Source organism: Puma concolor, chromosome B3, assembly GCF_028749965.1.
Source record: "Puma concolor isolate L17-30 chromosome B3, mPumCon1.1.hap2, whole genome shotgun sequence".
Lineage (NCBI taxonomy): Eukaryota > Metazoa > Chordata > Mammalia > Carnivora > Felidae > Puma > Puma concolor.
The window spans coordinates 43,160,824-43,184,584 of record NC_141672.1 but is presented as its reverse complement, the minus strand read 5'-3'; the positions used below and the strand labels follow the sequence as shown (position 1 = coordinate 43,184,584).

At 38.3% G+C, this 23,761-nt stretch overlaps 2 protein-coding genes across 3 annotated transcripts; one reads left to right on the top strand and one right to left on the bottom strand.

Annotated features, from left to right (window-relative positions):
- The first annotated feature begins 420 nt into the window (after positions 1–420).
- Positions 421–8,234, top strand: TOMM20L (translocase of outer mitochondrial membrane 20 like). Its single transcript, XM_025919971.2, has 5 exons — positions 421–587; positions 718–761; positions 1,876–1,957; positions 6,996–7,138; positions 8,059–8,234. Exons 1-5 carry the CDS (start codon positions 452–454, stop codon positions 8,110–8,112), a joined length of 459 nt encoding a protein of 152 aa, XP_025775756.1. The 5' UTR covers positions 421–451; the 3' UTR covers positions 8,113–8,234.
- TIMM9 (translocase of inner mitochondrial membrane 9) lies at positions 7,774–23,620 on the bottom strand. 2 transcript variants are annotated; one of them, XM_025919593.2, is made up of 5 exons: positions 23,416–23,479; positions 20,762–20,850; positions 10,086–10,150; positions 9,613–9,708; positions 7,774–8,702 (listed from the first exon to the last, which is right to left on the bottom strand). In XM_025919593.2, exons 3-5 carry the CDS (start codon positions 10,122–10,124, stop codon positions 8,568–8,570), a joined length of 270 nt encoding a protein of 89 aa, XP_025775378.1. In that variant the 5' UTR covers positions 10,125–10,150; positions 20,762–20,850; positions 23,416–23,479; the 3' UTR covers positions 7,774–8,567. The 2 variants fall into 2 exon arrangements, with proteins under 2 accessions (XP_025775378.1, XP_025775379.1); XM_025919594.2 differs by lacking the exon at positions 20,762–20,850 and having other exon boundaries at positions 23,416–23,620.
- Between the last annotated feature and the right edge of the window lie 141 nt (positions 23,621–23,761).

The following is a 23,761-nucleotide window of genomic DNA, read 5'->3' as shown; positions in this document are numbered from 1 at the left end:
GCTCAGCGGGCAGCGCTGCGCGCTAGGAGTTGACCGAAGTGAATCAACTTCAATTCTCATGTGAGGCAACAGGGGCCTGACGGAGGATCCAGTTCCAGCTACCCAGATTCCTGACACACTGTGATGTGCCTGAGTGGGTGTCGTCAGCACAGGGACGGGAGCGCGTTTGGGTAAGGGGTTCCGAATTTGGAGTGCGACAGACCTGTTTCCAACAGAGCTCAGCTACTCGGCGGCCGTGAGACCTCGCACGCTCGTCCTCTCGAGCCCCCGGTCTCCTCCTCGCTCGGCCCGCCGCGGCGCGAGGCGTCGACGCGCCGCTCCGCAAGCCTGCGGCCGCACGCCCAGGAAGCCCCGAGGCCGGGATGGGTGCCGCGCCGACGCCCCCTGGCGGCCGGCTCCCCGCCCTCGCCGACCCGCGCCCAACGCTCGGCTCCTGGACGCCGGCGGCCGGATGCCCTGCGTCCGCACCGTCCTCTGCCTCCTGGCGGCTCTGTCTGCCTGTGGCGCCGTCGCCTTCCTCGGCTACTGTGTGTACTTCGACCGGAAGCGGCGTGGAGACCCCGCGTTCAGGCGCCGCCTGCGGGACAGTGAGTGCGACGGCTGCGGCGGTGGCGCGGCCGGGCGGGCGGCGAGCCGGCCCACGGGGTGAGGGCTTCGCGGGGCGCACGCGGGCGTCGGGATGGCTCCCGAGGGGCACGTGCCCGGTTGTGTTTGCAGAAAGAAGAGCCCAGCACCAGAAGGCAGAGGGACGGGGCGCCCAGGTGAAGTGCTTAGCGACGCCGAGGTGGCGTTATAGTGCGTAACCTCCCCGCCGTGCAGATTCTGGCTCTGCGTCAGGGTCCCAGTCTGGTCCATGAGCGGGCATTTCGGAGCGCCCTTCCGCCTGCCTGCCCGCGCCCGGCTTACACGCGGGCGTAGTTTTTAATTGCTTACAAAAGGAAGGAAAGAAGAACGATTTGGGGTTATGACAAAGCTCATCCCGCTCTAAAAAGAGAATTCTTGGGGACAGCAAACATAAAACATAAAAAGTTTCCAGATAGACCAGACTGGAGCTGAAGTGATTGGCAGTAGAGTTGATACTTTGGGTCAAGGATTGTCCACTGTACCTACCTTTAAAGACCAGCCCTGGGGGGCGCCTGGGTGGCTCAGTCGGTTGAGTGTCCGACTTCAGCTCAGGTCACGATCTTACAGTCTGTGAGTTCGAGCCCCGCGTCGGGCTCTGTGCTGACTGCTCAGAGCCTGGAGCCTGCTTCAGATTCTGTGTCTCCCTCTCTCTCTGCCCCTTCCCCACTCATGCTCTCTCTGTCTCAAAAATAAATAAAAACATTAAAAAAAATTTTTTAAAAATAAAATAAAATAAAGACCAGCCCTGGGCTTGGTACCAGTGATGACGCCATCCTGCGATGCTGGTTACCTTCATGAACCAGCCTGACGCAAACCATAGCGTGCCTCTGAGCACCACCACCCACTGCCCCGCCAACCGCTCGTCGTGCCCATTGCCAAATCTACAAGCACTGTTAATACCCTAGGCAAGAAAACAAATTGGCAACATGCGAAGCTATGTTTGCTGTAGTTAATTACACTAGGACTTCCGCTATGTGTACGTAGAAGCTAGGTCAAATATAGATGAAAGTTATTACAAGCATCTCAACTTAATTTCGATATGCCATGTATTTTTTTAATCACCTAAAATTGTTAACTCCATTTTGAGTTGTTTTAAATATTAAAAAGAACAACTATGTTTATCATACTTTGGATTTAGAGACTGGGTGCAAGATACAGTTTTTTTTTTTAAATAAAAATTAAATAATTTTGATCAGTAACCCTATACCTTACATTCATTACTCATGGCTAAATATTTCGTGAATCTTTTAGTTATGGGATCCAGCAAAGAATGAAAAATTGCAAGAACTTTTTCTGCAAGAGGTACAAATGGGAGAACTTTGGTTATCCAGAGGTGAGAATGTAGACATTTTTTTGTAAGCGGTTACTTTTGATAATATAGGTTCAAAAAATATTTGATTGGTATTTGTATGTCAAAAAACTTAACTAGCTAGCTGTGTTAACTAACTTGCTTTTTAGTTAAAGAGAAACTGCCCCAGAATTTTTCCTTGATTCCACTGTTCATCCCTACCATATTATACTGAGCATTCAGGTTGATGGTGCAGTCTAGGAAATGGGCAGATGGAGAAGCAAAGCCAAATACAGTTAACACATCATTTATCATCAGGTAAAATTCTAAGTAAATGAACTTTCCAAATTACTAAATGTTGTATGAATTAAAATTTTAAAAAGTTTGAGCTGTTTCATAAAAATTTTCCTGCATTTTGAAGAGTATTCTTAATAAAATAATTACTATTTTTTTAAGTTCATTTATTTGAAAGAGTGAGGGAGGGACAGAAAGAGAGGGAGACAGAGAATCCCAAGCCAACTCTGTGCTGTCAGCACAGAGCCGGACTTGGGGCTTGAGCTCACAAATCCCGAGATCATGACCTGAGCCAAAATCAAGAGTTGGATGCTTAACCAACTAAGCCATTCAGGCACCCCAATAATTATTTTAAAAAAATTTTTTTAACGTTTATTCATTTTTGAGAGATGGAGAGAGACAGAGCTTGAGTGGGGAGGGGCAGGGAGAGAGGGAGACACAGAATCCAAAGCGGGCCCCAGGCTCTGAGCTGTCGGCACAGAGCCTGATGCGGGGCTCAGACCCACGGACCATGAGATCGTGACCTGAGCTGAAGTCAGATGCCCAACTGAGGATAAATCATTATAAATGACCATTTTTGTATGTTTAATATAGTGATGTATGTAGGGGCTATAATGGCCATGAACTGTATTTTGAATTATAATTTATCCCAACCTATTTCCACATAGATTTAAGAAGACTTCACAATATTGTCAGGTAAAATGATGGTAGATGATGTAAGTATTTTATAAATATTGTGTATAGTAATCATGTCTTTGTTCCGGTGCTAAACCCTGGGAAGGAAAGTAATTTGCTTTTAGGCTTCTTATGTAAGGGATGAATGATGTTGCTGGATAAATGAGCATTATACCCATTTATGTATCTTTCTTTCAAGTTTTGCAAATTTCCTCTCATCATAGTGCCTGTACCTATTTTGGCTCTTTTGATTGTCTGTTTTGAAAAAATTTTGTTTTTTACCTGCATTTAAGAGGTAGCATCCTCCAGAATTTATGAAAACAAAGTCAGGATCCTGGACAACAGGTAGCAATACTCATGATTTTTACTTTAATTCAGTGGCTTAAAACCATGATAAAGGTTTTGAGAAATGAAAAAAATATTCAGTTATTGCATATTAATCATTATAATTTGAAATTTTAATATTCAATATTAGTCTTTTCTTTTAGGAAGTTTTATAAGTGGGCTAAAAATATCTTAAATATTAATGACAAAATTAATAGTTAGAACTGACTTAAATGATAGAAACAGGAGTAATTTTTTTTATTCATTGATTTTTGAGAGAGAGAAAGTGTGAGCAGGTGAGGGACAGAGAGAGAATCCCAAGCAGGCTCCACACTGTCAACACGGAGCCTGATGTGGGGCTTGAACCCACGAACTGTGAGATCATCATTATCTGAGCCAAAGTCAGACACTTAACTGACTGAGCCACCCAGCTGCCCCTAAACAGGAATGGTTTTATACAAGGAAGTAAAGCATAAGTTTTAAGGACCTTCATTTGCACAGGGCTTTTTGAATATTCTGGGAGGAGTCCTACCAATTTTGTATTCATAATTTTATAATCTTTTTATTTCCTTTTTTTCTTTTTTACATTCTTTGTTTGGGGCGCCTGGGTGGCTCAGTCGGTTAAGTGTCCGACTTCGGCTCAAGTCATGATCTTGTGGTCTGTGAGTTCAAGCCCCGCGTCGGGCTCTGTGCTGACGGCTCAGAGCCTGGAGCCTGTTTCAGATTCCGTGTCTCCCTCTCTCTCTGTCTCTCTCTGTCTCAAAAATAAATAAACGTTAAAAAAATAAAATAAAATTTTATATTCTTTGTCTTAAAAGGGCCCCCCAGGGGTGCCTAGCTCGCTCATTCAGTAGAGCATGTGACTCTTGATCTCGGGGTCATGAGTTTGGACCCCACATTGGGGGTAGAGATTACTTAAAAAAATAAAATCTTTTAAAAGAAAAGCCCCCCCCCAAATATAAACTAGGGGCCTCACAAAATATGTATTAATTCCTAGATGTGGATACTGCTTGGACATAGGGGGAAATTAAAATAGAATCTTTGTGTTTTAACATTTTTTGAATTGGGATAGTGTAAATATGGAGAGAAAAGTAGGAATTATAAATTAAAAACAGTTACTTTATGACACATCTTTATTCACTTTATGTTTAAGAGTCTTCATGTCATAGAGGTGAATATGTTACAAATATTGAGATGATTAAAACAAAAATTGCAAACTTATGTTTTAAAAGTTTTACCTCTTGGGGCGCCTGGGTGGCGCAGTCGGTTAAACGTCCGACTTCAGCCAGGTCACGATCTCGCGGTCCGTGAGTTCGAGCCCCGCGTCAGGCTCTGGGCTGATGGCTCGGAGCCTGGAGCCTGTTTCCGATTCTGTGTCTCCCTCTCTCTCTGCCCCTCCCCCGTTCATGCTCTGTCTCTCTCTGTCCCAAAAATAAATAAAAAACGTTGAAAAAAAAAAATAAAAGTTTTACCTCTTAAGGATAACATATTTCTGTTAAATCCCTAAATTGGTTAGTTATTTAAGGGTTATGTATGTCCCTATTTTACTTCTAATGGAGTTCTCATTTTGGTTGCTTACTTAAAATCCCACCAAACCCCAAACCAATTAAATAAAAATTTCTGGGGTGGGACTCAGGCATCAATATTTTTAAAATGTCCCTAGGTTATTATAATACACTGAGGACCAGCATTCTAGTATGATTTTTCACCTAGTTTTCTGTAATCTTTTCCATTTTCTCCACTTTCTTCTGCCTCCACCCCCAATTTTCGTTCCTTCGCTGTCAGGTAGTATAGTCCTCATCATGGTTGTGTTCACATAGGACCACAGAGCCAATAATTTTGATTGAAATTTCTGATTAGCTGATTTGATTGAATTTATTGGTTGGTTGACTTAGTTGACCAAATTGATTTTGTGTCACATTAGCTCTATCAATTTGAGAGGAGGCACTATTATATCTTTTTCCTTAAAAGGTTCAATACGATCAAAGTATTTTGACTTAATGTGTCATGTCTATAAAGCTGTGATTTTATTAATTTAAAAATAAACCTTTCAGTGAAATACTAGTGCAGTATTCCATCTAAGAAATACCTTCTTTAAATGCCTACAAAGTTACTTAAAACCCAGCAATGGAAGTTTCTTAGGTTGAAAACGTAAAATTAGGTGTCTAGACACAAGACCTTTAACTCTTAAAACTTATGTAATATAGGCAAGGTTTGCTTTGTGAGTCTGAGTTAGGTCATGTTCTTCTGATGGTTTTTCAGTTTAAACTTCATACAAATCTGGGAACATTGTTTTCTATCATGCACTTTTATCTTCAGATGACCAAGTATTTCAACCAACAAATGGAAAATCATGAAACACCTGAGAGGCAAGCACACTGTGTTCAAGGTTCAGAAAATTAGGTTCTATTACTAATTATGGCATTAAATAGTTCTGAAACTTTAAATCATTTCACTGATCTTTGCCTCAGTTTCTTAGAATGAAGTAGTGAGACTAAGTGTTTCCATGTTTTCACTCAAACAAATTCTATGATTGGGGCACCTGGGTGGCTTAGTTGGTTAAGCATCTGACTCTTGATTTTAGCTCAGGTCATGATCCCACGATTCATGAGTTTGAGCCCCGCATCAGGCTTGGCGCTACTCAGAGCCTGCTTAGGATTCTCTCTCTCCCTCCCCTTCCCCCACTCTCTCTCAAACATTAAAAAAAAAATTCTATGATTAACTTCCACATTACACAACTTTTCATTCTTACTTTACAGCCAATCACCCTAAAACTCATTTTAAAACTACTTAGAAGTCAAAGTTCATAAATCTCTTTTCTTCCCCTATATATGTAATTCATGTTACCCTAAACCCTGTTTTAAACTCATTGATAATAGGATTTGTTTTTGAATTCTTATTTAGCCAGAACATCAGGTGTTTCATTTATGTTTCATCAGTCACACATGTAGAGTTAAAGATAACCTATCTTCTATCAGTAACAGCAGACCACAACATTTAAAAAATACTCAACACCCCTTTCTCGCAAACCCACATTGCAGAACATGCAAAGTAAGAATGCACTTTTTTTTAAATATTATTTTTGAGAGTGAGTGTGAACGGGGCAGAGGCAGAGAGGGGGACAGGGAATCCAATGTGGCTGTGCACTGTCAGCACAGGGCCTGACACAGGGCTCCAACTCGCGAACCAGAAGATCATGACTTCAGCCAAAGTCAGCCGCTTAACTGAGCCACCCAGACACTCCCAAGAGTGCACTTTTTAATAGTAATTTGGATCATAAGACTATTCATCTTGCAGCTTGATCACAGTGAATCAAAAATTTTTAAATGTTTATTTTTTTTGAGAGAGAGAGAGCGTGAGCAGGGGAGGGAGAGAGGAGACACAAAATCCGAAGCAGACTCGTCTCTGAACTGTCAGCATAGAGCCTGACGCAGGGCTCAAACCCACAAACTGTGACATCATGACCTGAATCAAAGTCAATGCTAAAGCGACTGAGCCACCCAGGCCCCTCTGATCACAGTGAATCTAATTGACAGCTCAGCATTTGTCCCATTTATAGTCTTTACTCTTTTTGTTTATTTTGAGAGAGCATGAACCAGGGAGAATCAGAAAGAGTGGGAGAAGGGGAGAGAAAGAAAGGGAAAGAGAATCCCAAGCAGGCTTGTTTATATAGTCTGTAGTTTGATAATGCTTTTTTCATTTTAATACTTGGTGTTTTCTTGGTAATTTGTGGAAGGTATATTTTGAAGAACGTTAAAATTTTGCTTTAAACCTTATCAATCTTTTTTAGGAGACCATCGATTGGGGGTTGAACATCTCAGCAATGCCCTTTTAGTGTGTGGACAACCAGAGGAACTTCTGAAGGTTTTCAAACACACACTCCCTCCTAAGGTATTTGAGATGCTGTTGCACAAAATTCCCCTTATTTGCCAGGTGAGCATGTACTTGTCTTTGCTAAATTAACCATGTTAGGCTTGATTACATAAAAATAGCAGTTTGTGTGTGGATGGCCCAGGGTTTTAAATGAGTAAAATCTCTGAATTTTTGGTTGCTTTCTTGCCTGATGAGGGAAACAAGCATATTCTTTCATGTTTCTTTAACTATAATGAATTGTTTATTTTGCTGAGTCTCCTAGATGTTTCAACATTAAAGAGAGCATTAATATTTTGTTTTTGTACTTTCAAAGACACAACAATTAGTGACTGCAATGTCAACAGAAGCCTGTAAAATAAATGGTATTGTTAGTTATATGATGTAATAGCTTCAAAATTAGATGTAATACAGAAAACCTTAGTTTATCAAAGCAGAATACTTCTGGCTTCAAATAATATGACAAAACAGAAACCACTTTAATAATGTAAACATATAGGCTAATTATAATTAGTACTCTCTTAAGTGCAAGTTTAGATTGGTATCAAATGAAATCCATTCATAAGTCCATTTATTAGTAGGTATTAGTCTATGTACATTTTCCAAACTGCTTGGTATACTTATGCATCAACTAGAATTTTCCTGCAGATGTTTGGATTTGTTTTAGGATTCCTTTAGCTCTAAGACACTACTATAACTTCGGTTCACTTTTTATTGCATTGATCACATGACATAGCTGAGAATACACTGTATATTGTTAGACTCTCAGCGTTCGGACAAAACACAAAACACAGTCTTCACTAGAGCATAATAGTCAACTCTTAAACATTCCCAAGGTAATCTCAGATGGGATGTTTCCTGAAGATATATGAAAATATGGCTAGGATAAGAATGTGTAATACCCATCCTGATGCAAGAAGGGAGGCAAGAAAAGGATTGTGCATTGAAATTATTAGCAAGTAACTATTTTATGTATTTACCAGCAATTTGAGACAGACATGAATGAACAGGAATACTTGGAGGATGATCGTGATTGAAAAACATTTCAACGTATCCACAGTCCAGTCAGCATACTATGGTACTATATATAGTATAAACAACTGCTCAGTGATATTTCCATTTATTTTACTTTTAGTAATAAAAAATTTTTTCTATCTCATACATGATTGAACACATTATTTTGCTTTTAAAATTAACAGTCACAATTGAAGAAACACTGGTTTATTTATCTAATGAAGTTACCAAGCTGCTGAATCTTAAGGCCTCAACAAATGTTGCATCTTATTATTTTGATTGAACAATAAGACCTTCTATTTTGATTATTCATGGTAAATAGCAATTTTGTTTCTCTAGTTGTTTCCCACTTGCCAGACAGTCATGACAGTTTAACATGGTGGCTACTGCTTTCGGGGGATTCCATCAGATGAATCCTCATTTCCATCACAACAGCTGCTGGCAATGTTTCATCTAAAGTCCAGCCATCAGGACTCCTCTATCGTGGTTGGCCAAGGAGTCCTGCTTTGGCTGCCAGGGCTTCATTCTGCTGAATATGATATTCCTGAAATCTCATGGATATTCTTTGTGTCATTTTTAAATATTTCTGTAAGCAATGTTCTGAACAGGTGGTCTAGAAATAAAAAGAGAAGATCCAAGAGGCAACACAGAAATATTAATGTTTTTAAACAATGCATGTATTTTTACATAAACAACCAGTGGGTGCTTTTCTTTTCTTTGAATATATGAGAACTAAGTGGTATTGAGTAGTGAGTGATCATAGCTTTCAATTGTTAATAGTTTCATCCATTTACAAAAATTAATATATACTGAATGCCTACTAGTTTGTAAGCACTAAAAACAATGGTAATGTCCCTGCCTTTTGCATATCTCATTCTGATTGTTAAAACATAGGCCCAGTAGTTTGTTCCTTTTTAATGAGAAGCTCCATTCCCAATATTCTTAAATTTCAACACTTCTTTTTAACAAGAATATTATACTTAGCATTTTTCAAACTTTGTCATTTATTTAACAAGGACTTACTGATTGCTAGTTATATGTTCTTGGCATGAATGAATATCACTTTCAGCCAATATATAAATGTTTTGATGAGGGTGTTAAAAGTTACGACTTCTGAGAGGATTACGTTTTCAGAGTCCACCTATGCAATATGAGCCACCAAATTTAAGCTCTGCTTTTTCCAAAATTAACCTGAATTCTCAGGGTCAAGTTTCTCTAGCCAGGCCATCTTGACTGAAAGCTAATTAGTAAGAATCTTTGCCATGGAACAATAATTTAGCAAGCCCCAGGCATCTTAGCTAAAAAAACCAAAATCTGCCATGGTACGGTAGGACTGTCATATTAAATTTGGGATCATTTAACTCAAGGCCATGGGTCTCGACTGCTTCAGTTCCTCTGAGCAATGGAACATAAAACCACATTCCTGAAATAACTAGGAACAAGCGAAATGGTGAGGGGGGGGATCTCATTTCTATTGTTTATGACAAGCTTTCAGAGTTTTTAGTGGGCAGTGCTTTTCATACCTCTTCAGGTTTTACTTCTCTTGTAGTGAAGTCTTTAACGCAGTCCAAAAAGCAGGTTTCTGTAAGTTTATTGTAGGTTCCAAGAAATTCTTTAAACTACGAACAAATCAGAGCATTCTTTAATATTTGGTTTTTTAAAACAAAGATGTTTTGAAACTTTAATTACTGATGTTTTGTATTTGGGCAAAATACCCTGTTATACTTGAACTAAAAAATTCTTTCCTTCACTCAGGTGGGTATAGTATGACCTGTAGAGTATGATCTATAAAACATAGTCAAATTTTCTAGTTAAATATTTTTTTTTTTGCATTATCTGTCAAATTATCTGAAAAAAAAATGTTTCATATGATTTAAAATCCATTTTTGGAAATGAAATTTGAAGTTATTTTGTGAGATCATTGACTGACATGGTTGCACCCAGAAGTGCCTTAAATTTTTTGCAAAATTCTTTTTCATTAATTGTAATACCTTACCTGTTTTATCTGATCAGATTCTGGTATTTGTGCAGCCATATTCTTTTGATATGTTTATTAGTCACCTAATTTAAAAATTAAGGAAAAGTTAGTCTGTGAACAAATATTTTTTGGCTCACTGAAGAGTTAGGTATTAAAACAAATACAGGTTATTAAAAGAAATGAAACGAAGTTTACCTGAAATTATTTTCTTTATTTTATAAATTTCTAACGGGGTATGTAATTATATCCATCCTCCCAGGTCATTAATGGCAACAAGGAACGCTATAGTTTAGAATTAGATTTTTTTAATGTTGGCCGTGGGCCCCGTTTATCTAAATCTCGTTTTAAGACAGCTTGCTTTGCTACCTTGCAAAGTCACTTGCCACAGCCTCATTCCTAGTAGTTTTAAGGGAAACCAAGAGATCTCTGATGTCTTCTTCAAGTACATAACTATTCCACTGGTTCCTAATGTAACTCTGATCTAACATAACAACGATCCTTCTGTTATCTCTACATAAATACACAGCTTCTATTAATTGTTCTTAAGCACCATCCATTTATAAATCAACAACTGTAATGAAAGATACTCAGTTTTCTAAAAGACTTTAATGGAAGTACAGGAGTTGTACATTCTGTAATTCAAAAAGTGTAATCACAGAGACTTATTAGAAACTTTTGAACCTATGACACTTGTGATCTAACTTGGGGGCAACAAAGAAGTGAAGATAAGTCAAAAAAGCCTTTCTGAATTACTAGGATTTTCACATTGTTAAATGGAGAGCCCAGGCTCAGTTAATCCAGATATAAAAACGTATCCCATTACTTACTTGTTCTATTCTGGCTAGTTCTACAATAGATGAACATCTCATATGAAAGATTTATATAAAATAAAGCTTTTTAAAAGTAGAAATTAAACAGCATGAAAAGGGAAGAATAAGCAAATACTAACCATGTATACTGTAAACTAACAGAACTTCTAGGCATTATATTTAGCTTTGAGTTTTCTGATACTGAATGCAAACATGATAAACCGAAAGTGTGTATCATTCTTATAGACTTGTCAATATCTAAAGTGGCTGTGAAAAGCAGGAAATTTTCATGAAGCTTATATGGAGATAAAACTAGGAAATTTCAGCACAGGACAAAGTGTACATTACTATCATGAAAAAAAATTTTCATTTTGATTAATTAATACAATCAGTAGTAATTCCATTGCAGCATTTCCAACCACATATACACCTGCTCCTCTTTTGCATTTATTCTTTACTCCTCTTTTTTCCTTATCCTTAAGTTCCTATTACTGACTTTTTTTTCACATGCAAGGGAAAGTACTCATTCTTTTCTATCTGGTTTTTAAGATATTTATATTGTTTATTTTTGAGAAAGAGTGTGAGTGGGGGAGGAGCAGAGAACAAGGGAGACACAGAATCTGAAACAGGCTCCAGGCTCTGATCTATCAGCACAGAGGCCAACGTGGGGATCGAACTCAAGCAACAGGGGATCATGACCTGAGCTGAGGTCGGAAACGTAACCAACTGAGCCAGCCAAGTGCCCCTGCTCTTCTTTTTTTTAAATAATTTTTTTAACATTTATTTTTGAGAGACAGAGACTGACAGAGCACGAGTGGGGAGGGCAGAGAGAGAAGGAGACAGAGAATCCGAAGCAGGCTCCAGGCTCTGAGCTGTCAGCACACAGCCCAGTGCGGGGCTCAAACCCACAAACCATGAGATCATGACCTGAGCCGAAGTTGGATGCTTAACTGACTGAGCCAACCAGGCGCCTGTCTACTCCAGATGTTCTAGCCTATAGTTTTCTTTGAAGTAATGATTCATAAAAAGTATAATTGTCTATACTTAAGAGAATCTTTGGCTTAGCAGTAACATGATATAGACCATCTTTGCTATTAAACCTCCTCTATATCCCTTACAAATAACGCAGTAGAGGTTTTAGGTTAGCCCAACATGAGGCAACTAGCGTTCCATAAACACCGAAAACATTAACAAGAATGCTCTTTATTCCTATTTTATTTCACTTTGTAAACAACATACAGTTGACCCTTCAGCAATGTGTGTGTTAGGGGCACCAACCCGACACACAGTCAAAAATCTGCATGTAACTTCTGACTCTCCCAAAACTTAACTACTGATTGGCTACTGTTGATTGGAAGCCTTACTGATAGCATAGCCACTTAAGACATGTTTTGTATGATATATGTATTATGTGTACTGTATTCTTACAATAAAGTAAAGAAAATGTTAATAAAATCATAAGGAAAAGACATTTATAGTACAGTACTGTAAAAAATCTGCATAAAAGTGGACCTGTGTAGTTCATACCTGTGTTGTTTTTCAGGGTCAACTGTGTATGTTTTTACCACATAAACTACCTCAAAAATACCAACAGTTACTGCAGGTCACAATTTTTTAGGTGTTACTGTGCTGTTATAAAAAACCACTAACCAAAGAGACAGAGGATTCTATAAATATGTCATACAATGCAGTTTAGGACTAGTGCTTCTGGGAAGATGGAGTGAGAGATGTGCTTTTCCCAATTCCTCTCACTAAATACAACTAAAAGCCCTGGACATTAAATATAAGACAAACCTGAGACTAAAAGGTGGAGAGAAGAAAGTGTATTGGCCAGGACCCTTGGGAACTGAGAAACAAAATAGTGGTGAATTCTCTTTTTTGCAAAGAGTTAGAGCTGAAGAAGCCAGCAGTCAGCAGATGCCAATGGGCACAAAGCCCTCCATGCCCCCAAAGCTGGTCCTCTCTAGCCAAAGGGCCAGGAAAGGGGCAGCCTATAAGACAGAAAACTTAAAAAAAAAATTTTTTTTGAACGTTTATTTATTTTTGAGAGACAGAAAGCATGGTGGGGGAGAGGCAGACAGCAAGGGAGACACAGAATCTGAAGCAGGCTCCAGGCTCTGAGCTGTCAGCACAGAGCCTGATGCAGGGCTCGAACCCACAAACTGTGAGATCATGATGACCCAAGCTGAAGTTGGATTCTTAAGGCGCCCCAAGACAGAAAACTTTTAAATGATAATAGCTATCTCCAGGCAAACAAAAAAAATTGTGGCCTGCATCCCCAACCCGCCCCCCCCCCCCCCACCTCCAATCAACTTAAGCCAAAGCTGGGAGCCTAGACTTCCACCCTCCCTAGGCTGTAATAAGGCATTCCAACCCCTACACTTCAGAGAAGGGAGATAGGAAGCAAGGACTTCTTTCCTTCCTGGGCATTAATGAGGGCCCTTCATCCCCAACAGGTGTCAGTGGAAACCACATGACGAGTGGGGACATCTACCTCAATTGGCAGTAATGAGGTACCCTTCTCCCTCCTCTCCAGGTGGTAACAAAGGAGGCCTCTTTGAAATTCAAGGCCAGCGATTACTGTCATATGGTAATTAGTCCACATTCTCTCCTCTGGTGTCAGTGGAGACAGTGGGAGCAGTAATGAGACATGCTAGTCCCTCTAAGCCAGAGTGATACCAATGGAGGCCTACTAGAGAGCCCTAACTCCTACAGTTGCCCTGGCAGTAATGAGGAGCACACCAGCCCCCACACACCTTAAGTGACAGAGTGAGAAACCTGGACTTCTACTCTACACCTAGCAGTACCTGCCCCCAACTTCCGCTAATGGAGTAGTGTCAAAAGGAGCCAGCTAGAAGAGAAAGTTTAAACAAGATCTGGAGCCTCATAATACAATATGTAAAATGTCCAGGTTACAATAAAAATTCACTCATCATACCAAGAACTAAGAAAATCTCAAACTGAATGAAAAAAGACAGTTAATATATATCCAACTCTGAGATGACAGATTTAGAATTATCTGACAAAGATTTTAAAACTATTATAAAAAACACATCAATGAGCAATTATAAATATGCTTGAAACAAACAAGACATTAGAAGAACCCAATGAAAATTTCAAGAGGTGAAAAATAAAATAACCAAAATAAACTGAACAGATAGATTCAAGAAGCGAATGAATGCAAAGAGCATAATCGCAAAGAAATCTACCTCAGGATGTCACAGCCAAACTTCTAAAAACTAAAGATAAAAATTTTTGAAAGCAGCAAGTGAAAAAGTGACATTTCACCTGCAGGGGAAAACAATTAGGATGACATCAGTCAATCTAGAAATCTGTATCTAGCAAAAATATACCTCAGGACTGAAGGGGAAATCAAGACATTCTCAAATGAAAGAAACTAAAATTTGTTGCCAGCTGACCTATCCTAAAAGAAGGATTAAAGTTCTAAACAGAAAGGAAATGATAATAGGAGACTTGGAACATCAAGAAGAAGGGAAAAAACAGTAATAACAAATGTGAGTAAGTACAATACGCTTTCCTTCTCTTCTTGAGTTTCCTAAATTGTGTTTTTCACATTTGAAGCAAAAATTATAAGACTGTCTAATGTGGTTCTAAATGTATATTATAAATGGTGAAGGTAAAAGGAGGTAAAGTTTCTACACTTTACTGAAACTGGTGTTGACACATTAGACTGTGATAAGCTATGTATATATCATGTAGTACCTAGAGCAATCACTAAAAAATAGGGAGACACACTCAAGAATACTATAGATAAATCAAAATGAAATTCCAAAATATACTCAAGTTATCCACAGAAAGGCAAGAAAAACAGAAAACAAAAATTTAAATAGCAACTTTAAGCCCTGATAAACAATTACATTAAATATAAGCAATAATCAATTAAAAGAGATTGGTAGAATGGATTAAAAAACATGACTATATGTTATCTATCAGAAACTTACTTCAAATATAATGATTGAAAATAAAAAGGATGAAAAAAGATCTGTCAAGCAAACGATCAAAAGAAAATAGTGCATATGTTAATATCAGACAAAGTAGGTGTCAGAGCAAAGGAAATTACAAGACAGAAAGGGACGTTCAGGATTAATCTACCAAGAAAACACAGCAGTTTGCACCAAACAAGAAAGCTGCACAATGTACAGAGTGAAAACTAATAGAACTGAAAGGAAACAGATCTAGTTGGGGACTTCAATATCCCTCTCTCAACAATTAATAGAACTGGACAGAAAATTTACAAGGATATAGAAAAACAATATCATCAACCAACAGGAATCAGTCAACATTTATAGAACATTTTACCCAACACCACAGGATACATATTTTTATCAAGAGCCATGAAACACAGACCAGGACCACATTTCTGAAACCACAGAAAACTTTCTGGACCACAAAAGCAGCCTCAACAAATTTTAAAAGAATTGAAATCACACAGAATGTGTTCTCTGACCACAAAAGAATCAAACTAGAAATTAGTAACAAAAAGAAAATCTCCAAACATTTGAAAAAAATACTTTTTTCCGATTCTGTGTCTCCCTCTCTCTCTGCCCCTCCCCCGTTCATGCTCTGTCTCTCTCTGTCCCAAAAATAAATAAAAGTTGAAAAAAAAATTAAAAAAAAAAAAAAAGTTTATTTATTTTTGAGCAGGGCGGGGCGGGGAGAGAATCCCAAGCAGGCTCCATGCTGTCAGCACAGAGCCGAATGCGGGGCTCTATCTCACGAATTGTGAGATCACGACCTGAGCTGAAATCAAGAGTCGGATGCTCAACTGACTGAGCCACCAGGTGCACCTGGAAAATAAACTGCTTCTAAATAATACATGGGTCAAAAGAGAAGTCTCAGAGAAATTTTTAAAAAATTACTGAACTGAATGAAACTGAAAACAAAACATATCAAAATTTGTGGGACACAGCTAAATCAGCCACGAGGAAAACTGGCACCTAAAGGCATTCACTAGAGAATAGTAAAGGTCTCATATCAATAATCTAAACTTTCACTTCAAGCACCTAGAAAAAGAAAAGCAAAATAATGAAGAGCAGAAATTAATGAAAACAAGTGCAACAGATAATAATCAAAGAAACAACGAGCTGGTTCTCTGAACAATTATAACAAACCTCTAGCAAGGCTAATAAAAAATCACATTATCATTCTAAGGAATGAAACTGGATATATTACCATAGGCCATGCAGACATATAAAGGGTAATAGCACTACAAACAACTCCATATACAGAAATCTAACAACCTTGGGAATGCAAGCTGGTGCAGCCACTCTGGAAAACGGCATGGAGGTCCCTCAAAAACTAAAAATAGAACTACCCTACGACCCAGCAATTGCACTACTAGGCATTTATTCACGGGATACAGGTGTGCTGTTTTGAAGGGACACATGCACCCCCATGCTTATAGCAGCACTATCAACAACAGCCGAAGTATGGAAAGAGCCCAAATGTCCATCGATGGATGAACGGATGAAGAAGATGTGGTATATATATACAATGGAGTATTACTCGGCAATCAGAAAGAATGAAATCATGCCATTTGCAACTACGTGGATGGAACTGAGGGTATTATGCTAAGTGAAATTAGTCAAAGAAAGACAAAAATCATATGACTTCACTCATATGAGGACTTTAAGAGATAAAATGGATGAACATAAGGGAAGGGAAACAAAAATAATATAAAAACAGGGAGGGGAACAAAACAGAAGAGACTCATAAATAGGGAGAACAAACTGAGGGTTACTGGAGGAGTTGGAGGGGGGATGGCTAAATGGGTAAAGGGCACTAAGGGGGATTCTACTCCTGAAATCATTGTTGCACTATATGCTAACTAATTTGGATGTAAATTTAAAAAAATTAAAAAAAAAAAATCTAACAACTTATTTATGAACTTGTATTATCCTGATATCAGAACCAAAGACCGTACGTAAAATTACAGTAAAATATCCTCATCAAATAGACATAAAAGTATGTGACAAAATAATAACAAATGTAATTCAGCAATATATGAAAGAATTATTCACCTTGAATAAGTGGGTTTATTCTAGACATACAAGGCTGCTTCAGGATTTAGAGAAAAATCATTAGATCATATCAATTGATGCAGAAATACCATTTGACAAATTCAACACCCATTCATGATTAAAAAAAAACTTTGAAAAATAAGAAGAGAACTTCTTCAACTTCATAATGAGTATCTACAAAAAACTATAAGTAACAGTGAAAGGCTAAATATTCTCCTCTAAGATTGTGAGCAAGGCATGAGATCTGCTCTTAGTACTCTTAATATACTGCTGGAAGTTCTACCCAGTGCAGTAAAGCAAGAAAAGGAAATAAAACATACAGATGGTAAAGGAAGAAAATAAATTGTTTCTCTTTGCAGATGAGATAATTGTGCACATAGAAAATCCCAAGGGATCTACAAAGAAACTCTTAAAACTATCTCTATATACTTGCAATGAATATGCCGACAATTAAAAGTATGATACTGTTAACAGCCACTCTAGAAAAATTTAGCAGTGGGGTGCCTGGGTGCCTCAGTCTGTTAAGCGTCCGACTATGGCTCAAGTCATGATCTCACTGTTTATGAGTTGCAAGCCCTGCAACCAGCTCACTGCTGTCAGTGCAGCACCTGCTTTGGATCCTCTGCTTCCTCTCCATCTGCCCCTCCCCCGCTCATGCTCATGTGCTCTTCTCTCTCTAAAAAAAATAAACAAACATTAAAAAAAAAAAAAAAAAAACCTTAAAAAATTTAGGGGTAAATCTAACAAAGCATGTATAGCACTTGTATGCTGGAAAATATAAAATGCTGATGAAAAAGAATCAAAGACCTAAATAAATGGAGGGACATATTGTATTCATGGATTGGAAGATTCAACATAGTAAGGATGTCCATTTACCCAGAGTTAATATACAGGCTTAATGTAATTCCTATCAGTTCCCAGTGAAATTTCCTGTAAATATAGACAAATTTATTTTAAAATTTATATTACCAAGGGGATTAAAATAGTAAAACAAATTAAAAAAACAAAATGGGAGGAGGTCTACTTGATTCTAAGACTTATTATAGAGTTACAGTAATCAGTATAGTGTGCTATGAGTGGAGAGGTAGACATAGTTCAGTGAAACAGAACAAAGAACCCAGAATTAGGGTTACATAAATATGCCCAACTAATTTTTAGTAAAGGTGCAAAAGCAATTAAGTGAAGGATAGCCTTTTCAACAAATGGTGCTAGAGCAATTATATATCCATAGGAAAAAATTTAGCCTCAAAGTCTCTCACTTATGTGTGAGTTATATAAAAATTAACTCAAGATGGATCAGGAACTTAATAAAACATAAATTATTAAAATTTATAGTGACACCACCAAATACTGGTGAGTACGTGGAAAAACTGGATCACTCACTTAGTGGTAATGTAAAATTGTAATGTCACTGCAGTGAACAGTTTGGCAGTATTTTAGAAAATTAAACATGCAACTCCAAATGACCCAGCAATTATATTCTTTGGCATTTATCACAGAGAAATGAAAACTTACATTCACACAAAAACCTTTACATGAATAGCTATGGAAACTTTATTTGTAACAGTCAAAAACTGGAAACCATCCAGATGTTCTTCAGTAAGTGAACGGTTAAATTGGTACACCAATGCCATGGAATAACTCAGCAATAAAAAGGAATGAGTTTTTTCTTCAGACTTAAATTCTAGTGAATATAGGCTATAATACTGTTTTCAGTAGAATTTAGTGATTCATCACTTACATGTAACACCCTGTGCTCATCACAACAGCTGTACTCCTTAATGCCCAACCCCCACTTGGCCCATCCTCCCACCCAACACCCCTCCAGCAACCTTCAGTTTGTTCTCTATAGTTAGGAGTCTATTAAGATTTCCCTATTTCTTTCCCCCTTCCCCTATGTTCATCTGGTTTCTTAAATTCACATAAGTGAAATCATATGGTATTTGTCTTTCTCTGACTTACTTCAGTTAGCAAAATTCACTCTAGGTCCATCCATGTCGTTCCAATTGGCAAGATTTCAAAAAAGGAATGAGTTATTGATGCACACAAATTGGAGGAATCTCCAAAGAATGATGCTGAGTGAAAAAAGCCAATCCCTGGTCTCTGCATGACTGGTACTGGTAATTGGTAATCTTGTAATTCAAGTGAGGATCAATGTTATATATATATATATAACATTCATGAAATGACAAACTTACAGAAATAGAGAATATATTAGTGGTTGCCAGGGGTTAAGGCGGGGACAGGGGTAGGAGGGAATTAAGTATTGCTATAAAAAGATGAAGTAAGAGACTTCTGTAATGGAAATGTTCTGTATCTTGACTGTATCATCAATATCTGGGGTGTGATATTGTATGTGATATTTTGTAACATGTTACTATTGTGGAAAAGTGGGTAAAGGGCACAAGGGAACTCTGCATTTTCCCCTATAATTGCATGTGAATCTACAATAATCTCAAAATAAAAAGTTTAACATAAAAAAAAAAAAGGTTGCTCAGATGTCTAATCCTTGCCAAAGAGCAAGATGCAGTGTGCAGTGTAGTGTTAGCAAACATCCAGAACTAAATTTCTTTTGGCTTCTCACTCAGAAAACAGCTTGAAACGATCCAAGAACTGGTAAAATAACTTTTGTGAAAATAGGTGTTAAATGAAACCACTGTTTTACGAGAACTTTAAAAAATACAAGAGCAATAAAATATGCATTATGGAGCTTGGTTTACCAACAGGCCTCTAGCTGAAATGACAAAAGGACATCAATAAGACTGAGCCTTTTGAATTGTTGAATTGTACAGTAAACGCACTGTACAAGACATTGATGTTTCTACACACAGAAAACAAAAACAGATGATTTCCTTACTTATAAAAACCTTAGAAATTTGCATGTTTGCAGATTGTGATGTCAAAATCCAGTTCTTTTTCCTACTCCTATCCTTTTATTTCTTCAGGTTAAAATTCATATATAATCACTTTTTAACTAGAGTTAAGAGTGGCAGGTCTGAAATATTTAAATGTTAAGTTTCAGAGACTGGTAACACTGTGCTGATTCTACCCCACTTGCCCCTTAGTATATATACAACTCATGGTGACAAATGATGGTTGTTATTGGGAAGTCTTTACCAATGCATAGATGAGGAATGCTCCAAATGTTCTTGGTATGAATTTTATTTAAAAATTATTTTCTTGGTATTGTTTTTTAATATACAGTAATTAACAGTATATATTTCCTCTTTAAATAAAGTTTATCATATTATGAGTAATCTATTTCTTGAGAATTTGGAAAAGAAAAATAGTTCCACTACTCAATTCCCAGATCTACAACTGAACTCAAGAGCTAACAGTTGGTTTTCTCAAGTCTGCCTAAATCTCCAAAGCTCTTCTCTGTCTGTCATCACGGATATACTTAATTACAGGCATTTGCTCCTAGAAAATATTGGAAATGACGGAGTGAATGATTTTCACATTTACTTGCTAGTCTGGTGTCTTCTATGTCTTGGAGCATTCTGTTTTCCAGTTATTTAATCCTAAATCATGCTGATTAACAAAGTCCAACAGCCACACACACCACCTGATGATGAAAACAGGTAGAAATAATGGGGTTGCCCTTTGATTTAGTCCTAATTTTCAGCTATTACAGCAAATGTTAGTTATTGTAGAGGCAAATATTCAATCAGAGGTTACCTTATGGTTATATCTCTGAAACCTAGAGAGAGAAGGAAGGGATGAGTTCTAAAATCTCTGGCTTAGGTCTTGGGAATGATCACAATACTGTTATTTTTGTGTCAAAATATATAATAAAACCAGGGAACTTAAGAATAAAGAGATTTTATCAGTCATCAATTCAAACCTTTTCTGATGCATGAGTTTCCTTTTTGTTCTGGAAAATTAGTTGTCCAAACTTTGCTTGAATGTCTCCAATGAAGCCTGATTTCTTACCTGAAAAATGAGGGGATTACAGTATGACTGCTGAGGCCCCTTCAAGCTCTGTTTGATGAATTGTAAGCTTCTGATGGCTAAATTATTTTCAATAAGTGAAATTAGTTTCCTCAATCTATTCTGAGGTTATAATTCCTTGGCAGATGTATTATGAGATGTATTAAAAATACTTAAGATCCTTATCTTCCCAGGTAGTATGTTTAGGTAAACACAAGACAAACAATTCCCAGAAAATTTTGAATATTAAAAAAACAAACAAAAAAGCCCCCCAACTAACCAGGATTTAACAGGGGAGATGCAATTTCTTTTTTGGAACCCTATGCGGATTTGTACCAGTTCTGAAGCCAAATTTCTACTTCTGTTCAAACTTAGTTTGCAGTAAGTTATTCTACTGATGTCCTTGTCCTCGGCCATTGTCACAATACCTGACCCTGGTCTCTGCATGACTGGTACTGGTAATTGGTAAGCTTGTAATTCAAGTGAGGATCAAGAATGGATGATAAAACTACTGGGTGACAGTTGGAGAACAGGATATATCCATGGTCTCAAAGTATCTCCACAAATTACTTTTCATCAAAGAAAAATGGTCCCTTTATATGGCAAAGATCTGGCAGTCACCACCATAACCAGTAAAGACACATATCAACTGTGTGGTATTCTTGCCAAAAATGTTTGATCTGATTCTGATCATGAGGGAGTAATTAGGAAAATCCACAATGTGGGACAATTTGTAAGACACCTAGACTAGTCTTTTCAAAAAGTTAAAGCCATAAAGAAAAGTAATAGAAGGCTGCTGTAGATTAAGTGACTAAAGAGTCATGACAACTAAGCAATGTGTGAACTTCGGACCTTGAATCAAAAAAAATATTTGAGTTAAAAATAAAGACATTTTTGGGATAATTGGAGAAATCTGAATATGTTACCTTATTAGGTGTGATAATCTTATTGTGGCTATGTAACAGATTGTTCTTTTTTTCTTATTTTTGAGACAGAGAGAGACAGACAGACAGACTGTAACTGGGGGAGGGGCAGAGAGAGAGAGGGAGACAGGGGATCCAAAGCCAGCCGGCCGTGTGCTGACAGCAGAGCCCAGAGAGCCCAAGGGGGTACTTGAACCCACAAACTGTGAGATCAGGACGTGAGGGGAAGTTGGAAGTCAGAGGCTTAACCCACTGAGCCACCCAGGCACCCCTGTAATAGACTGTTCTTAAGGAGATATATGGTGAAGAAATTAGGGTTAAAGGTCATCATGTCTGAAACTTACTTACAAACAAACCAGCAAAAAGGTGTATTTACTTACATAGGTATGTATGGAGCTAGGAGAGTGGGAAACCAGAAGCAAGTAAAGATGTTAACAAAACAAAAGAAATGAAAGAAAACAATCTTGTGAGCCATGTTTTTTGTTTCAGGGCTATTGGTGTCTTTGATAGGTCAGATGTCTAAACTGAATTGAACTAACTTGTCTGATGAGTATAAAATAGGACTCTGCCACATATGAGCAGGTTTAGGAAGTTATGTCCGATTAACTGGCAACCCTAACTCAACTTATTATTAAGCAGAGCAAAAATTACTTTTGAAAGATTATTGCTTTTGGGTTTAAAGCATGGCTTCCAGGCCTGAAACATAAGCCCATGAGTTAGAGTAGATGGGGGCAAGACTACTTGGGTTTCAGGTCTGATACAAAAGGGTTTGTAAGATCCAAATCAAATCATTTATCCAAGTCATTTTAATAAGTTTCTATGCCTATGGTCACACCTTGTAGACTGCAGGGGAAAGGTCACTTTTTAATATTTAAGCTTCACCTAGAAAATAAGGGAATTAAGTCATCTTCAAAGTCTCTGACACTGTCAATCTTTTAATTCACCTACATTAAAACAAATTGTGGACAAACAGGTACCTTAGAGCCCATTTATGAAGAGAGAAATGTAACTGATATAAATAATTACAGAAACTTATTAAGAATAATTAAAAGGTTCTCCAAAGCTGAGCCCTTAAGGTCCCCTTTAATCCTAGGGATTTTTCTATGAAAGTAGACAGCGGAGATGTAAAAATAAAGAAACTTTGCTATTTAGCTTTTACAGATTACACTTCTTGCTTTGATTAATCGCTTTAAAAACCTTTAGTAATGCGTAAAAGGAAACGTCTAAATAGTGCGTTCTCAAAAATTAGCAAATCAGATAAGGGGTGTTTGTCCATGGTATTCTGTCTGTAGAGAAGATTTTTCAGTTAAAAAGAGGGTCTCTTGCCTGTCAGCTCAAGGTCACTGCGTGGATGCTTTACAATCTAACTCACTGTTCCAAAACAAGACACTGACTCCCCAAACCCGGGCTGGAGGAGGCTCAGGGCCTCAAATTCCGACCCTCACCCCGGTAGCACGAGAAGGTCCCCGGGAAGGTCCCAAACCTGCTCTGGGGACGCAGTCTCCGCAACCCGCCCCCCTCCTCCCCACAGTCCCAAGTACACGCGGAGGCCTCCTCCAGAGACCCCTTCCACCTTTCCGGAGGGTAGTCTCCCGCCCCCCGCCTGGGAACCCGGGATTCTAAGGGCAGAGAAAAGAGACCATACTTAAGCACAGGCTCTCGCATCCGACACCAGTGCGAGGCTGGGGGGCTGCGTTGCCAGTCCAGTCTAGGGGCGGAGGGTCTGGATCAGGGCGGGCGCCGCAGCCGCTGGATGGAAGAGAACACGTGGGAGAGGCGATGTCAAATAGCTCTTAGACTTTTCGACGCGGATTCGTTATAACGCAGGAACTCTAGAGGGAAAGCCGCTATCCCCAGTGAATTCTAAAATCCTTTGGTGATTAAGTTTTGTAGTTGTATGCTTTGTCAGTGCTCTCTTTTCCTGACTTCCAGGTCAACAATAACCCGAATCAGTCGAAAGTTTTTGTAAAATTTACTTACTTAATCCCGCG

Coding starts and splice junctions, on each gene's coding strand:
- TOMM20L (XM_025919971.2), top strand. CDS start 452: ATGCCCTGCGTCCGCACCGTCCTCTGCCTCCTGGCGGCTCTGTCTGCC. Junction 1,958..6,995: donor AGAACTTTGGTTATCCAGAG/GTGAGAATGTAG, acceptor AATCTTTTTTAG/GAGACCATCGATTGGGGGTT. Junction 7,139..8,058: donor AAATTCCCCTTATTTGCCAG/GTGAGCATGTAC, acceptor TGTATTTACCAG/CAATTTGAGACAGACATGAA.
- TIMM9 (XM_025919594.2), bottom strand. CDS start 10,124: ATGGCTGCACAAATACCAGAATCTGATCAGATAAAACAG. Junction 9,709..10,085: donor AATCTGATCAGATAAAACAG/GTAAGGTATTAC, acceptor ATTTGTTCGTAG/TTTAAAGAATTTCTTGGAAC. Junction 8,703..9,612: donor GAGAAGTAAAACCTGAAGAG/GTATGAAAAGCA, acceptor TTTTATTTCTAG/ACCACCTGTTCAGAACATTG.